Genomic DNA, 18,846 nt, shown 5'->3' on the forward strand with positions numbered 1-18,846 from the left:
GGGCTAGCTGCTCACTGGTCCATATGAGGGTCAGAAACACAAAACCCCACCCCCTCACATGTGCACCTAGGGAATCACCTGAATTCCTGACACTTCTAACTAATGAGTTGTATCCTCTGTCAACACAGTATTGTGGCACTATTCATGTCATTTAGAGTAGCTATATTGGATATTGGAGGATGTCTAAGTTTGCCTTCCAGGCAGGTCATATACTGTACATGCTTCCTAGTTCGTTTAGTTGTCCTTAATATAGAGTAAAAGAAGGCTGGGTTTTATCTTAACCTCTATGTCTGATACAACCCTGTTCCACGTTAATTAAAGCTATTTTTGTATTGAACTATAAATAGTGCACTCATCTTCAGTTTGGGTGTTTACTATAGGAATTTAGTTTAGACATTTGACAGCTCTAATTACATGAATGACAAGCTATAAGGAAACATGACTAAACCACAGGCTTTGGTCTGTCTGAGCTGAAGAAGTGAACCTGCACGACATGGTACGATGAAGAAAGTGGCCTCACATCCTCGGGCTTCAAATGCACTCTGGATTATTTTCTAAATAAGAAACAAGTGATTTGTCCCCAAGGGACGCTCCTTTGTACTTGGGATATTATTAAGTATGCATCATTTGTACGTAATGCTGTAATAGTTTTTTTCATGATTTGGTTTAATGTTCCATTGAATATGAACACGCACCACGTCTGCTGTTGTTATGTCTACTGTTAATGGTGATGATCTGGTTCTATGGAGTTATTGACTGTAGGTATGACCATATATTCATAGAGCAGTGTATTATAGGACCTCTATCCACAGGATAAAACATGGTATTACTGCAAGGCTTCACATTAAACAGTGCATTAAGATGGGGTACATCGGGGTCACTGTCAGTGGTGTCATATTTCAGATTTCTACGCCTCCGGTGTATTTATTCATCTATTGTGTGTCTGCACGAGTCTGGTTTACATTCTTAAACACCTACTTTATAATGCAATCCAGTGTATGTATTGCTAAATGTATTGCACATATTACCCCCAGATCCGCCTGTTCCTCTCAATGCACTACTTCATAAATAACTAAGCATATCCATTACATGTCTGGATGCATTTTGACAGCAGAAGCAGTGATCAGGGAGCGGTGAGCGCACTGGGCCTGTTTTGCCTCGCCTAGTCAGTCGCCTTGCATGAGAGCACTTTATTTTAGGCTAATGAGAAGCTCTTTAGAATACGCGTGAGTTACTGTCTGTCTGAGTTACTGTCTGTCTGAGTTACTGTGTGTCTGAGTTACAGTGTGTCTGAGTTACTGTGTGTCTGAGTTACTGTGTGTCTGAGTTACTGTGTGTCTGAGTTACTGTGTGTCTGAGTTACTGTGTGTCTGAGTTACTGTGTGTCTGAGTTACAGTGTGTCTGAGTTACTGTGTGTCTGAGTTACTGTGTGTCTGAGTTACTGTGTGTCTGAGTTACTGTGTGTCTGAGTTACTGTGTGTCTGAGTTACTGTGTGTCTGAGTTACAGTGTGTCTGAGTTACTGTGTGTCTGAGTTACTATGTGTCTGAGTTACTGTGTGTGTGCAGCAGAGAGTGGATAACATAGTGTTACAGGTAGGCCTGATAGCATGGTGTTACAGGTAGGCCTGATAGCATGGTGTTACGGGTAGGCCTGATAGCATGGTGTTACAGGTAGGCCTGATAGCATGGTGTTACAGGTAGGCCTGATAGCATGGTGTTACAGGTAGGCCTGATAGCATGGTGTTACGGGTAGGCCTGATAGCATGGTGTTACAGGTAGGCCTGATAGAATGGTGTTACAGGTAGGCCTGATAGCATGGTGTTGTTAGGAGTAAAAATCTAAGTGATGTATTATTGCAAGGCAGGGAAATGCCACTCAAAAGATGAGCTTCAGTCCTTCTTAAATCTGTAGTAATAGAGCTGTCTTTTTTTCAGGTTTATTCATGTTTAGCCAGGAAGAAATGGTCTCATGATCAGCCTTTGTTTGTTCTATATTAATTCTACTTGTTATGTTTTTCAGATCGTATAACAGAGGTGAATACCAATGTCTACGTCACCAGCTTTGGCCCAGTTTCAGATACAGACATGGTGAGACCACATTCTAATCTTACAAGTACCCTGTTCCCAAACTGAGCTGTGCTGGGCTGGCCTGGTTACACATTCACCATAGAAAGTAAACTTCCAGTGTATTCTAGGTTTAAAAAGGCTTCTAAAGTTTGTAATTTCTACTTTACAAAAATGTCCATTCATTATAATCCACATAATAATTCACATTTCCTGTTGCTGCCGGATTATTTTCCTGCTGTGAGAAACTGTTCAATTTAAGATAGCATATCTGTATGTAGGGAAATTAGTTTGATCTGAATCAATGCACCACTATTCAGAAGTCTCCGCAACTGATAACCATAATAACTCAATTGTGATAAACAAGATAGGAGGGTAAAGGACCAAATTGGTTCTTATGGTTAGTTTCTGTAGTGTTTTACAATCAAAAGGTGAGTATTTAGCCCAAACCATTCTTACAACAGGATAATATGGTACTACGCAGAGCTTTGGTGGAACTGAGCCCTTAGTTTAAATACGACACAACACAGAATAAACAAATAATGATTTTGTCATTCTAGGTGTTTTGTTTAGCGCTTCATTGCAAAACCATGGCACCATTGTGCACCATTTTCCTTTCTGTCGCTTATTTGGACCACTTGTCCTGGTCGTATTCATTAGAGCACACCATATCAAAACGTTTTGCAACTGAAAATGAAAACGAGCATTGCTCATTAAACAGGTTCCGTTTGCCCATTCCTGTTTCGGTCTGTTTTCTTCAGTTTGATGCCAAATGAACAGGATCGGTGTTTGTGTTTGTTCCAAGCAGCTTAGCCTGGCTCTAGTGAAGCAACAAAGCCCCTGTCACCCTGACTCCTTAACATTTGGGCTTTATTCCCATTGTGTCTCTACCTTAGCTACCGTGTTCTACTCTTTTCATCATGAGTGCTATTTCACTGTTCGGCCTCCGTTTGGTACTGCAACATATACAGCTCTGGAAAAAATTAAGAGACCACTGCAAATTTTTCTTAAATCAGCATCTCTACATGTATGACAGCCATTCCATTCCAGTGTTTGTTGAATTCCAACACAGGCACACCTCATTCTACTGAATTAGGAACTGATTAGGTGATCACCTGAACCAAATCATATTTAACGAGGAAAAGTATAAAAACTACTGCTGTGGACATCACTATCCTCTTGCAATAGGACCAGCTGGATGGCAAAAACAGTGCTAATAGTACCTCAAAAGTAATATTAATCAAAAAAATTACTATTGACCATGCCAAAAGAGTTGAAAAGGAAAGTTTTGAGTGAGGAAAAGAAGGGTTCAATTCTGGCTTTACTGGCAGAGGGATACAGTGAGCGTCAGGTTGCTTCCATCCTTAAAATTTCAAAGACGGCGGTTCATAAGAACAAGGTCAAGCAGTAGACATTGGGGACAACAAAGCTACAGACCGGCAGAGGGCGAAAACAACTCTCTCCTGATCGGGATGACCGCCAACTCACTCGAATGTCACTCAACAACCGTAGGATGACATCAAGTGATCTACAAAAAGAATGGCAAACGGAAGCTGGGGTGAAGTGCACGGCGAGGATGGTTCGAAACAGGCTCCTAGGGGCAGGGCTGAAGTTGTGCAAAGCTAGAAAAAAGCCCTTCATCAATGAGAAGCAAAGAAGAGCCAGGCTGAGGTTTGCAAAAGACCATAAGGATTGGATCGTAGAGGACTGGAGTAAGGTCATCTTCTCTGATGAGTCCAATTTTCAGCTTTGCCCAACACCTGGTCGTCTAATGGTTAGACGGATCCCTGGAGAGGCCTACAAGCCACAGTGTCTCGCACCCACTGTGAAATTTGGTGGAGGATCAGTGATGATCTGGGGGTGCTTCAGCAAGGCTGGAATCGGGCAGATTTGTCTTTGTGAAGGACGCATGAATCAAGCCACGTACAAGGTTGTCCTGGAAGAAAACGTGCTTCCTTTTGCTCTGACATTGTTCCCCAACTCTGAGGATTGGTTTTTCCTGCAGGACAATGCGCCATGCCACACAGCCAGGTCAATCAAGGTGTGGATGGAGGACCACCAGATCAAGACCCTGTCATGGCCAGCCCAATCTCCAGACCTGAACCCCATTGAAAACTTCTGGAATGTGATCAAGAGGAAGATGGATGGTCACAAAACATCAAACAAAGCTGAGCTGCTTGAATTGTTGCGCCAGGATTGGCATAAAGTCACCCAACATCAATGTGAAAGACTGGTGGAGAGCATGCCAAGACGCATTAAAGCTGTGATTGAAAATCAGGGTTATTCCATCAAATATTGATTTCTGAACTCTTCCTAAGTTAAAACATTAGTATTGTGTTGTTTAAAAATGAACATGAACTTATTTTCTTTGCATTATTCGAGGTCTGACATCACTGCATCTTTTTTGTTATTTTGACCAGTTGTCATTTTCTGCAAATAAATGCTCTTAATGACAATATTTTTATTTGGAATTTGGGAGAAATGTTGTCAGTAGAATAAAACAAAAATGTTAATTTTACCCAAACACATACCTATAAATAGTAAAACCAGAGAAACTGATAATTTTGCAGTGGTCTCTTAATTTTTTCCAGAGCTGTATGTCTCTCAGGTTCTCCTATCATTCCTTTCTTTTAATGTTTTCTTAGTTTCTTTACAAGGGCAGAATTGTCTTGATTATTCTTTCCTGGAGCTCATCCCTATCCATTTTCTTCTCCTCATGACAACACATTGACACATTTTAGGGGAAAAATGCGCGTTGATTATGAAATTTCACTTCCTTATGATAAAAAATACATTTTACCAACACAAATATGATTATTCATGTTCTGAATTGGTCAGTGGGATCTATATCCAAAAAGTCGGATTTCATAACCTAATACATCTAATAATAAGCACCGAGCTCTGTTGATAGTTGGCAGGTTTCCCGTAACAACTTCAGAGGATTTAACATTTTGTGGTCATCGTCTTCAAAGTTGTTTCCACGTGTCGCAAACAGCAAAATTAGCATGACATAAGTTGAATTAAATGTAAAAGGCTTTTAAAATAAAAAGCTTGGTATAGGCTCAGTGCTCTGTTGACATTTCACAGAGATATACTTGTTTTTGTGAGAGATCTTCGAAAATATGATAATACTACATGTCATGTCTCAAAATCAATATCCATCTTACCTCTATATTGTTTTATGTCCTGCGGATTCAAGAAGAAAGATGACGTATTCAACGGGAAAGTGAGCCTGTCAGGTAGCCTTAATTCTTGCACAGAATCCAGCATAACTGACGCAATGCAATTTTCCAGATGTAAAAAGAAATAATCTCTGGCCTACATTGATTTTGTCGCCCTAATTCTAGACATCCTACAAGGGTAAAAACTCCAATAACTTTTAAACGTATTATGATAGAGACATGGGGTTTGGACCATTGGTTCTCTTAGAGGAGTATCAAAACAAGGAACATATTATGTTACCCATTGGTCAAAATATGTGTTTTTGGATTGGTCTCTCTCTCGCTCTCTGACAGTTTTGTCTTATGAATGATTGAAAATCTACTCTTTATTCAAGTGACTTCATCATTTATCTCGGGCTTGTTTTCTAGAAAATACACACTGTTGTTGTTATCCTCACAGTGCCCTTTAAAATGACAATATCCAGCACAAGCCATTCTGTAAAAGGAACATTATTGTTCAGTTGCTATCGATTAAACATTTATGATGTTTGAAATGCAAGGCAGAATTCAAAATCTCATTAATGGAATAGCCAAATATACATTAGGGACAACTATTAAGTATTCACTAGGCGAGTGTGTCCCATATCGTGGCAAGGAACGTTAACTTAAGATGTGTACGATCATGTTGATGCAAAGCCATGCCTTGAACGCCTAGAGAGACTAACCGTATTCTCATTTATTAATGTGTGCTTTGCGTTTATTTAAGGATTTGTGCATGGTTGATGATAGCTGGGATATCTGAATGATAACTCCACATAGTAGGGAAATCCCAAAGATTGCTGAGTCCAGTGGACTACACGAGCTGCATATACATTTTCTTTATAAAATGCACAATGCATGTTATCTGTTGTTGCCATCGAATTGCTAGTGGCTAAAGTTAGAACAATGAATTGACCGTTTGCATTGCCCATGTGTTCCCATAATCTGTAATGTGCTGGACCTCACACCTAAGGCATATACTGTATTTGTTTCCAGCTCATATGATTTTGAACACACCAAAACACACACCTCTTCCAATACTGTTTGCCCTGGAGCCCTTAACAAGCCAGGTATCCTTTGAGGGCAGGCTTTGGAGAATGAAGGATGGATAAAATGCTTGGGATATGCTGATCTAAGACGGGAGACTGTGGCATGTAAACGTCTTATCCTGTTTACTGTTGCTTTTGCAGTCTGTGTAGGCTCAGTATTGCATGTCATGGGTGTTTGTGATGTTATTTTCATTTGATTGTCAAACAAATCACTTCAAAAAATAGGCTACCTGCGCAGTTCGATCTAGCATAATAATTTAGCCTACTATAATTCCCCTACTATTATTTACTACTGGCTACTTTCACCCCTAAGTTTCTGCTTATAATTTCTGACATTTGGTTGACATTTGTTTGTCAACTGTAGTTAGATACATGCAGTATCTCTTCTGTCATGACTTGTTGCCCTATGAGACTAAATAAAGTAGTGCTCACCAGAATAATGTCTTACATTGATAGAATGCATTAGTAATCTAGTTAAACTGGTAAAGTTGTCTGTTTCGTTTAGGGACCGTGGGGAAAATGCAACAGTGGAAAGATTGGTCCTGTGCAAAATGTCAAAATGTAATCAGTTTGACCAGTTGTAAGGAAATGAAAAGCGAAGAAAACGACAAAGCACATTTCCAATAAGACTTCATTTTGTCTTGGGTGCATATTATATGTGGTTGGAAATTTGTATTTTTGCATAACAGTGTCAAAGATAACACATTACACACACATTCGCATTTTCTCAAGAGATGCTGAAAGAAAGAAATAATTTGTTCCAGAGACAAAGTTAACGTTTGTTGTATAATTTCACTGCAAGAAATGCATAATTCTCCAGGAGTTAATATTATATTACGCTACCTGTGAGAGGTTATAGGCCTACAGTCAGTATCCATATTTCAGTTACTATTCAAATGAACCCATACACTTAAAATTAGGAATATTCTGTTTATTCATGGATACAGGGATACTCATGAGTGTGATATCAAAAGGTGCAGGTAAACAGCTTATCCCGAATAAGACCTTAAGTGGGATATAAGATACTATCCGGAACTCTGTGCACATGTAAACGTGGTCAGTGGGGTCATATAGGCAGGATGGGTAGACGGTACACTAACACCAGGGAGCTCACCTTGTAGAGGCTACTCCACTCTGAAATAAAAACCCATAGAAACCCCATCCAGATAAATGGCAGGCCCAAGTATACGCAGGAGGCGCAGTGAGTCAGTAATGGATGTTATAGGGGATGCACAGCCTGGAGTGGAAGGGAGAGAGAGGGTGCCATCCACCTTGGTTTATCACAGGATATTTTCAAAGCCTCTCACTAGGCGCTGCTTGTCTTTGTTGTTTATCTGCTTCATAGCATTTGTAATATAGTTAGTTAGTATATAGGATAGAACGGCATCAGAAGAACTGCCACTTTATAAAAATGAAGGAGCAGGTATTCCATATTCACGGTGCAGAAATATTATGTTTGCTATGTTTATTTGGAGATGAATTTATGGTGGAGAGGATGTTGTATTCTCTGTACCTGTGATATTTTCATTTGTGATATTCATCTGATTGTTGTCGATTGTAGTCAATGTTATTTCTTCCCACAGGAATACACAATAGACGTGTTCTTCCGGCAAAGCTGGAAAGACGAGAGGTTAAAATTCGACGGGCCCATGAACATACTGCGGCTGAACAACTTGATGGCCAGTAAAATATGGACGCCAGACACGTTCTTCCATAACGGGAAGAAGTCGGTGGCTCACAACATGACCATGCCCAATAAACTACTGAGGATTCAAGACGATGGCACCCTGCTTTACACCATGAGGCAAATACAGCTCAAACCAACTATTTTATTTAGTGTTATAAGTTATTAATGAAGTTTAATTAAATGTTATTAACGCAGGTTTAGCTTGTGTTCTTTCAAGTAAAAGCCTTGTCTTGTGGGAGCCGGAACGGCTCATAGGAGCCTATCTCCTGTTTCTGTAGTGTGAGGCAGCTTGATGTACAAGTACACCCCCTGGACAGGACGCTAGTCTATCTCAGGGCCTTACAATTAATGTGGAACAGGAAAATACAGGAAAGAGGATGACGACCATGCCCAGTCTCCCCAATGTCACCTAAACCCAAACACATTTCATTACATCTCATATCCCCTTGCCTCTTCTTATCAAACCTGTTTCGGTGTACACCTCCCTTTTCCTCAGTAACCCGTAGTTTCGCAAGGTCTGAGCAGAGGCTGTTTTAAAGCTAATTTCCTGTAATTCTACACATATTGCCATGGGTCAGAGAGAAAAAATGTGTGGTTTTATAGCTAATCTCATGCTATTCTACACATTTTGCCATGAGGCTGAGAGAAAATGTTGCTGTTTTAAAGCTAATTTCCTGTCATCCTACACATATTGCCATGGGGCAGGGAGAAAAATTAGCAGTTTTATAGCTAATCTATAGCTACACATTTTGCTATGATGCTGAGAGAAGGTTAGGGTCTGAGGGAGGGTTGGGGTGCCCCAGAGCCCATTTATTGCAAGATTTTACTCACTCAATTCCAATGGGGCCATTATTTTGACAAGCGAATGCCTTCAGAATACAGAAGAAAACATTGCCCAGTCAGAAGCCATTTTAATTGAATCACTTAGGAAAATAGCATTGTCAGGTCCTTTAGGCAGAAATGGATATAGACACAAAGCATCTTCACTGCACACAGTACAATATATTTCAGAAATAGCCCACTATAATCTGGAGATGCTTATAGTTTATTGTGTGCCCTATAAGCATTTGTATCCCTTTGTTTCCATCATTCCATAATTACTGATTTCACCTTAGTTACAATTGAAAGAGGCATTTTACATTTACATTTTAGTCATTTAGCAGACGCTCTTATCCAGAGTGACTTACAGTTAGTGAGTGCATACATTATTTATTATTTATTTTTTCATACTGGCCCCCCGTGGGAATCAAACCCACAACCCTGGCGTTGCAAACGCCATGCTCTACCAGCTGAGCTACATCCCTGCCGGCCATTCCCTCCCCTACCCTGGACGACGCTGGGTCTCCCGACCACTGCGCCACTCAGGAGACACTCATGTTTGTTTGGTACAAATCCATTGCTTGTTCATTCTAACACTACCAAACTCACTAAACATGTAGCTATATCATAGACATACTATTGCATACTGGTTAGGCATCCACCGTAGTTGATGGAACAGTGCTGAAAATAACAAAGTGAAAAGGAAATATGCAAGCCTGCAAAGTTTGGTCGGCACGATCGTGTGAAAAGGGTATGTGTGTTTTGGGACGTTACAGTGACGCATTGGGCTCTGTGTTGTACCTAGGTTGACGGTTCACGCAGAGTGTCCGATGCATCTGGAGGACTTCCCCATGGACTTCCACTCATGTCCCCTGAAGTTTGGCAGCTGTGAGTAATGCATGACAAGTACAGAGACACACGGGGTCACAGGGTTGCCAGGGCATGACTCTCATGAAAAGAAAATGTGATTATAAACACGTGCAGGAATCAAATGTTTCTAGTGTGTCTAGTTGAAGTTGCACAATAGGTCATGTGTCATATGTGTGTAGGTCACATTGATTTAGTTGGGGGCCACCAGTTTTGAATGAATCACCACTGGGACCTTTGTGTTCGGTGTCATTCAGCGCTGCTCCCCGCTCTGCTCCATGTCAACAACACTTTCACATTGTCATTTCCAAGAGGCAGAATTGTATCTTCTTGCTTCATTTGATTTGAGCCTAAACTCTGCATACAATCCCACTCTCGAGTCTCACACCATAACTAAACAAACCAAACAGGGGATACAAGACCAAACAAGACACAGGATAAGAATAGACTCTGTTTCTGCTGCTACAAACACTGAGCTTTAAACTTCAACTCTGCCAGTTACAGCAATAACCATTCCATAACCACTAAGGGTGTAGATTGCCCCCCTCCCCTCCCCTCCCCTTTTCACTTAAAACACACACTGTCAGCAGCAGCACATATTTAGAAACGCTTTGGTCGAGAGAAATGGCCCCCATGTGATCTGCCAGCTCTGAGCTTCTGGGAAAAAGATAAGAAGGTAGTGTTGATGGGTTTGGCTGCTGAGTTGAGCGCTCTGTTTTCCTCCTAGTGCCGATTCAGCGCTCTCCTCTGCTTTGGCTGCTACTACCCTTGGATGTTAGTTAGAGTGGTACATCTTGGGACAGCAAAACGATGCATTATGCATTATTATTCAGAGGATAAACAAAACAAACTAATTGGGCCGAATGCTTCAGCCCCTAAAATCTAATAAAACGCTACCTGAGTGAATATGTAATTGCATGTTGTGAAGTACACTGCAAGCCGTCCTCTGGCTATAAAACTTTCAGCCTATTAACCTCTTAAATGTAATGGCAAAATTTTGATTTCAGCCTAAATAGACATACCCATAAGTAACTGCTATTCATGTGTACTTACATGATTGTGACATGCCAAAACTTGGTATATTTGGAAAGAAGACATCTGGGAGATTATGAGGAAATGATCAGAGGATAGATAAAAGTTACATAGTTCAGAATACACAAGATCAAGCACACACAAAATAACCATTGTTTTGTTTTGAAAGTCATCTTTCATTGACAAGCTATAAGTTAATTATTGATGCCCAGAGCGGGAAACACATCAGATGGCTTCCACAACACGTGAACAATATCAGAAAAAAAAATGGGATTGATAGACCTAACAACAAGAAATTGGCAGATGTTTTAGTAAGTGGTGTCAGGTGTGGTCACGGGATGTTTCCAAGTGTATTTGATACACTGCCGATTTTGCAGGTTTTCCTACTTACAAAGCATGTAGAGGTCTGTAATTGTACCATTGAGTAACGTGGGTGAGAAAAGGAAGGTGTTTCCTTGGTGGACTGAAGAGTGAACTGCGGCTATTCGAGAAAGAAATAGGGCTTACATACAGTGGGGAGAACAAGTATTTGATACACTGCCGATTTTGCAGGTTTTCCTACTTACAAAGCATGTAGAGGTCTGTAATTTTTATCATAGGTACACTTCAAATGTGAGAGACGGAATCTAAAACAAAAATCCAGAAAATCACATTGTATGATTTTTAAGTAATTAATTTGCATTTTATTGCATGACATAAGTATTTGATCACCTACCAACCAGTAAGAATTCCGGCTCTCACAGACCTGCTAGTTTTTCTTTAAGAAGCCCTCCTGTTCTCCACTCATTACCTGTATTAACTGCACCTGTTTGAACTCGTTACCTGTATAAAAGACACCTGTCCACACACTCAATCAAACAGACTCCAACCTCTCCACAATGGCCAAGACCAGAGAGCTGTGTAAGGACATCAGGGATAAAATGGACTTGTAGAAAATAGTAAAAATAAAGAAAAATCCTTGAATGAGTAGGTGTGTCCAAACTTTGACTGGTAGTATATATACATATATGGTATGATTTGGATCTTATATAATTTATACTATGTTGATTTCTCAAGGCAATAGTTATTTTTTTTCAGTTGCAAACAAAATGTAATGATCTTGCTAACAATGGCATACAATGGATAACATAGTCATGGAGTTTTGGGGGGGAAATTATACAACCCTTAAACAGTTACATGACATTAGACACTATTCTCTTGAATAATCAGAAATGAGAATGAATCACTGCTCAAGAGAGAATGAATCACTGCCCAAGAGAGAATGAATCACTGCCCAAGAGAGAATGAATCACTGCCCAAGAGAGAATTAATCACAGCCCTATTTTCATATGCCTATTTTTCACATACCACACTGATGGTGTTAACCTCACTCCCTTTGTGATCTTAGATGCCTATACAATGTCAGAGGTGACTTACGTCTGGACCAGTAAGGCTGCTGACTCTGTGGTGGTGGAAGGAGAGAGCTCCCGCTTGAACCAGTACGACCTGCTTGGCCAAACAGTGGGCCAAGAAACCATCAAGTCCAGCACAGGTAAGCTCAGGATATTACTTCACTGGGTTATTCATCCAATTAGACAACTAGATCATGAGCACAGGCTTCCCCTGCAGGCCTGGATCCTACCCCTGCCACCAAATGAAGAAAGTGAAAGAAACTAAATAGTTTATCCAAGATCTCTTTGTAGATGGCCAAAGTTTAGTGGAGCATATGTGGATGTGTTTCTACTACAGATAATTTAAGATTCCTGATGCCCACTTCAGTGAGAGGCACTGCTCGCTACTACTGGCTGCATCAGTTTGTTCAGTGGTTCTCAAACCGTTTTGGTTACTGAATCCACCAATCACATTTCACTCTTACCCACATACCCCTGCTTGTGCAACCAAGAACTAAGCCTGTGTTCTTATGAAATCTTCCCAAGATCCCACTGTGGATAGGCCAAGTCTCATCAAGAGTACTAGCAACTCAGGTTGCAAAACACTGTGTTAGTTGACCCAGCCAGTGGATAACAGAGGCTGAAAGAATGTTTAGTCCATGTCCTCTCAGCTGGAGATACTGCACTGCATGTCTGATGAGTTTCTTCATAGGAGCTGCGACTAGAATCGCTCCAAAATACATTTTAGTCTGACTAGGGAACCAACAGCACAAAACAACAACCGATGATTCTGCTTTGACTGTTGGAAAACAAGACTTTCCACTTTGGACCCATTGTACTACAAAAGCTTCAGAGACACAGACGCGCCACCTCCTACGGGAGGCAAGAACTCCTGTTCTCCTCAGTCGGTTGGAGAGGAGAGAGGAGGGGACGGAGGGAGCACTTTGTGCCCAATTGCAACATTCAATGGGAAACAAAAGCACAGCTTTAGGAGCTGCCATTCACTCAGACACACAGGGGAGCTCTGTTCTGAAAGGAGAGCCTTCTCCTTATTCTTGAGCTCTGCTGCTGCTGCTGGTCTTATTTTGGAGCTGTCATAAGACACAAGAGGAGCCTTGTCTCACAAAAGTGCACCAGAGTGATGAGGAAATGCGGTGTTCTGGGCCTTGGAAACACAGGAAGGAAGAAGTCGGTGTATAGGAACAGATGGGAAAAGCTTTCAACAAAGGAGTTGGAGGGGAGTCATTAGCAAAAAGAGAGGGAACCGACAGTGACACATACACTCCATCGAGGTGACAGACAGGCTCGTTTTAGCTGGAGAATGGCTAACAGGTTGTTTGTCATCATTGAGCATTGTGAAATGTTCAAATGCAATTACTCATCTGATTTAAGAGGAGTTAAAACATATTTATAGTACTGAGGGGAAAGCAGAAGGTTCCCGTGGAATTACAGTATATTTCTTTTTTTATTACATTACATGATTGAGCTCCACCATCGGAATGAAAGCTCCTATGAAGATAATGAACAGTTGTTCATTATAGGTCAGAAAAGCCACAGGACACAGCTACATTGCATGGCATGGATTGTCTTGTCACCATGACTGTGGCAGCCAAGCGGATCAATATGTTGGTTGATGTAGTGGTCTTCAATGATTAGTATCTGTCCCCTCTGCATGTCTCCACATGCGTCTCTGGGGAGCACTCTCGTCATTACATGTTCGAAACGCTCTTGAGGATCTTCATTCATCATTCTTGTTCTATACGGCGTGGGTCAAACTCTTCTTCTCTTTCATTCCTCCTTTCCCCACTTCCTTCCTTCCCCTTCACTTAGACAACACAGGCTCCCAGGTTAAGTGCCACTCTCCATTATTACCCATAAGTCTACATTCCAACGATGTAGAGAATACTACTGTTGGGTGTTTTAACATCCAATTGGAATCCCCACTCTGTTTTCATTTAGGAAAAAGCCCTCCGATCTCAACTAAATGCTCCAGTCATATCCCAACTAGCACATAATGTTCTGAGAACCATATGTTTCTTAGAGCTTGGTGAGAGCGTGCTTGTCTTATGGTTATTTTGCATACAACCTTTCCCCCAACTTTCTAGGAATGGTGCAGGATAGTTGCTTTGGAAGATTCTTTGCACATTTAAGAAACTTTACAGAAAAACGATATTTTCTTGGTGTTTCATTACTTTAAACTAAAACTTCAAACATGGTTACATTTCATTTCAATTTTGGTAATGTTCTAGGAATGCTCTCCAACTGGTTTGACATTGGGAATGTTCTCAAATTGTTCAGAGAACGTTAATAAACATTTTTCTTCTGTGGGAATTTCAGTACTTCAGCATAATGTTTCCTAAAGGTTTCCTCGTGGTTCTATTTAAAGTAATGTTCTCAAATTGTTCCGAGAACGTTAAGAAAACTTGCCATAAAAACTACAAAAAACCTTAACATTCAGAACGTTCTAAGTATGTTATTTAAATACATAAATTCCGTTCTCAGAACGTTAAGCAAACGTTCCATAAAAATCACAAGAAAACTAACATTCAGAGAACGTTTTAAAAAATGTTATTTAAAAACATATACATTTTGTTCTCAGCATCAACAAAACTCTCTATCCTCTATCTTGTTAAGTGTGTTCAGGTGTGTTGGCCGCGCCCACTAATTGGCCACACCTGATCTTAATGAGTGCTTGTTTCCTTTGAAATGGGGTCTGTTTGAATAGACTAAAATTAACAGCTTTGTATGAGTTTAAAAAAACATGGCATGCTAGCTCCACCCTGGCGGGGCAATGGACTAATTCCATGGATCGAGAACAGAAGATTATAGGTTTGAATCTCACTGATGCCGTGTCACATGATTAATGCCTAAGGAAATTAATTTCCATGTGTCCTATCTGTGCTTGGTGTTCAAAAAAGTTAACCCAAAATAAGCTACAGTAGCAGTGTTAAGTCTAATTGAAACATTCAGTAAATGTTTTAAGGAAGTTATTCAAAAACCTCAGAGCATTTTCAGATCGTTAATAAAACCTCCCAGGAAAACTTTCAAGGAACCAGAGTAAAACTTTCTCAGAAACTCTCTGAAACCTAAAAATAAACATTCCCAGAACAGGCAAAATGTTCACTTCCGTTCTCAGAACTTTTTAAAAAATGTTGTTTTACTAGTCAGAAAACGTATGGCTTCGTTCCCAGAACCAATGGGAAACCAAAAACGTACCTTCCCACAACTTTCAACGAACCAAATGTTCTAGCTGAGATGCTACTAGTCTGAAAGTGCAGTGCGTAAAATATTTAATTCCTGGGCCCAAGTGCCACTAGGAACGTTTTCCAAGTGAAATACGGAGGAGACCCTTCGCTAGAAAATCAATTTGTTGTACTTTCCCGCTACAGATTTGCTGATTGTCTGACTTTAAATTAATCATTCATTAGTACTGTGTCAATGTGTAGTCAACCGTGGTGGTAAACTAGGTCATTTGGCACGGCTGACTGTACTCTGAGGCTTGAGTGCGAGGGACATCAGCAAAATAATTTTAGCAAATCACTTCATTTTGTTATATTTTTATTGACTCAGAGAGAATAGGGGGGGTTCTCCAAAGCAAATGTGTGGACAGGAAATGACAAAATAACATTAGCAGTAGAAGGAAATATTTGTAAATGTTCATGAATTAAAGGCCCAGGGCATTCAAAAACGTGATTCTTCTGTGTTTTATATATATTTCTACACTATGAGGTTGGAATAATACTGTGAAAATTATGATAATGCCCTTTTAGTGTAAGAGCTGTTTGAAACGAAAGTCAGAAATGTCAGCCTGTTTTGGTTAATAGACCAATAAGAGAGTTCCAAACCTCTGCCAATAACAGCTCGTTTTCAGTTTTCCCCTCCCGATTCAGACCATTTACATTACATTTACATTTTAGTCATTTAGCAGACGCTCTTATCCAGAGCGACTTACAGTTAGTGAGTGCATACATTATTTTTATTTTTTTCACACTGGCCCCCCGTGGGTATTGAACCCACAACCCTGGCGTTGCAAATGCCATGCTCTACCAACTGTCTCCCAGAATTGAACCCACAACCCTGGCGTTGCAAACGCCATGCTCTACCAACTGTCTCCCAGACAGTCCTAGCAATATTATTTGCTAAGAAGCTATTTTTGTTTATTTTTCACAATTTTTATTGAAAACAAATCACAGTAAAGGTACTTAACTGTTACCCAGAAATGATTTGATATTGATATTTTTTTTTTTTAAAGGCTGCATTGGACCTTTAATGGAAATATAGTGTGTTTGTTTTCTAACCAATCAAGTGTATTCAAGCCTTTTTGACAGTTCATCTTTATCTATTTATGTCTTTATCCCCCTCACCTCTGGGTCAATGGCAGCAGTCCTACATAGGCACTGTAGCCCATGCTTCCCTCTGTCCTTTATCAGAGGACGCAGGTTGACATTTATTGGGATGACTCATGTACTGGAGGCAGCTCGGAAGGGCAGTCACTAGCTGGCACAGCCACAAAGTAATAAAATCTGATTTTAAACCTAACCACCCTGCTAACATTAATCCTAACACTAACCTTAAATTAAAGCACAAAAAGCTAATTTTTGTTTTCATATTTTTATTACGATATATAGACAATTTTGACTTTGCAGCTGGCCCATTTAGTGGAAATCGCTCTGCCTCCAGGACAAGATTAATCCCAATAAATGTCAACCTCCTCAGAGGACTAAAGTGAATGTGAAATCAAATGATTGGCCTAGATTCTATCAGATGCATTGGACATTAGCATCTCAAATGAGGGTGTGCAGGCGTCATCAGTGCCGACAGCAGGATGAAGCTATCTAGAACCAGGCTCTCCATCTTCATTTGCACCCACAGAGGAGTATGTATGAGCTGCCCTGTCTCCTGCCTCCTTCTGGAATGAGAGTGCATTACTCATCTGCTGGGGAGGCATCCTTCCCCTGGTCTACTCCATTCCCCATCAAATGTGGCTGATTTAACAAGCTATAGGGGAGGGCAGGCTAGCCACCTCCCATCTGCCGCTTTAGAACAGTGGAGAGTTCCTCACCATCACCATCTCCAGGCCACCACCAGGATTGGAGGGTGAGATTAGTATCTCCAGTGTCTCCCCTCCTTGTTGTTCCAGGATCTTAGTATTCTGCTGTGCTGCTGTGTGTTCTGCCCAAGCAGAGGCCAGGTAGTGAGGGCCACACACCTCCACTCACCCCTGGACAGGAGAGCAACAGCCCAATCTGTGCTCTCCATCTTCAGCCAGGGGTGAAGGGTGAGATCCATCTCTAGCCCTCCCAACCCTGGCTGAGACAGGAGGGTTACATCCAAGGCAGCACAATAAGTAAATGCTTTTTTTTTCTTCATATTTTGGTGTCTGAGCCACTTGATTGCAGTGGCGGGAGAGGACCTTATATCTGTTATGTCGGTGTCTGTGGAGTGATTATGTCACGCTCTGGCTCCGGGACTTTGTATGTTGAGCCAGGGTGTGTTCGTTTCGTGGTGTTCTGTTTGGTTGGGTTGTTCTATGTGGTTGTATTTCTTTGTTTGAATGAGTGACTCCCAATCAGAGGTAACGAGTGTCAGCTGTTGGCTCGTTGTCTCTGATTGGGAGCCATATTTATACTGTCTGTTTTCACCTTGGGGTTGTGGGTTTTTGTTCCGTGTTCAGTCAGTGTTACTGTGGACTTCACGATCGTGTTTTGTTTGTACTTGTGCTTTAACTAATTAAAGTCATGTTCGTTTCACACGCTGCGCCTTGGTCTACTCCTTCTCGTCAAGACGATCTTGACAGAAAAACCCACCATACAACGACCAAGCAGCGTGTCCAGGAGCAGGCAGCCTGGTCATGGGAGGAAGCGCCAGGAAAGGAGATGGAGAGGCTGGCGATGGCCCAGGTGGGCAAAGTGTGGTCCTGGGAGGACATGCTCGGGGGCAAGGGACCTTGGGGTAGGATCAAGGCCCTGGCGAGAGAGGAGCAGCGGCGTCAGCAGTGCCATCGTCGGACGGACGAGAGGCACCCCCAAGAATTTTTTAGGGGGGGGCACACGGCATGGGCGACTGGGCAGCAGGAGGCTGCCACAGGGCGAAATAGGAGAAGAGGAGAGAAGGCCACCGGGTTACGGGATCCATTGGCGAGAGGAGGGAAGGAAGTCGTAGAGGCACGGCGAGAGGGACTGAGGTGGATTGCCAGTCCGGTCCGGCCCGTTCCTGATCCCCGTTTAAAGCCAGTGGTGTGTGTTCCCAGTACGGTCCGGCCTGTTACGGCCCCTCGCACCAAATGGACGGTGCGCGTCTCCAGCCCGGTCCGGCCTGTTCCTGCCTCTCGCACCAAGCCTACGGTGTGCGTCGACAGCCCTGCCCGGCCTGTCCCTGCTCCACGCATCAAACCTACGGTGTGCGTCGTCAGCCCTGCCCGGCCCGTTCCTGCTCCTCGCACCAAGTCTACGGTGTGCGTCGACAGCCCTGCCCGGCCTGTTCCTGCTCCACGCACCAAGTCTACGGTGTGCGTCGACAGCCCTGCCCGGCCCGTTCCTGCTCCTCGCACCAAGTCTACGGGGTGCGTCGTCAGCCCGGCCCGGCCTGTTCCTGCTCCACGCACCAAGTCTACGGTGTGCGTCGACAGCCCTGCCCGGCCCGTTCCTGCTCCTCGCACCAAGTCTACGGTGTGCGTCGACAGCCCTGCCCGGCCCGTTCCTGCTCCTCGCACCAAGTCTACGGGGTGCGTCGTCAGCCCGGCCCGGCCTGTTCCTGC

At 42.1% G+C, this 18,846-nt stretch overlaps 1 protein-coding gene across 1 annotated transcript in view; it reads left to right on the forward strand.

The window, feature by feature from the left end:
• The window catches only part of LOC121546269 (gamma-aminobutyric acid receptor subunit alpha-2-like), a 51,700-nt gene that overhangs the window by 15,232 nt on the left and 17,622 nt on the right, over positions 1–18,846 (forward strand). The window contains exons 4-7 of the mRNA XM_041857442.1: positions 2,022–2,089; positions 7,898–8,118; positions 9,626–9,708; positions 12,107–12,250. Coding sequence (XP_041713376.1) covers positions 2,022–2,089; positions 7,898–8,118; positions 9,626–9,708; positions 12,107–12,250 — 516 coding nt within the window. The remainder of the gene's footprint in view (positions 1–2,021; positions 2,090–7,897; positions 8,119–9,625; positions 9,709–12,106; positions 12,251–18,846) is intronic.

Source organism: Coregonus clupeaformis, chromosome 3 (assembly GCF_020615455.1).
Source record: "Coregonus clupeaformis isolate EN_2021a chromosome 3, ASM2061545v1, whole genome shotgun sequence".
NCBI classification, from domain to species: domain Eukaryota; kingdom Metazoa; phylum Chordata; class Actinopteri; order Salmoniformes; family Salmonidae; genus Coregonus; species Coregonus clupeaformis.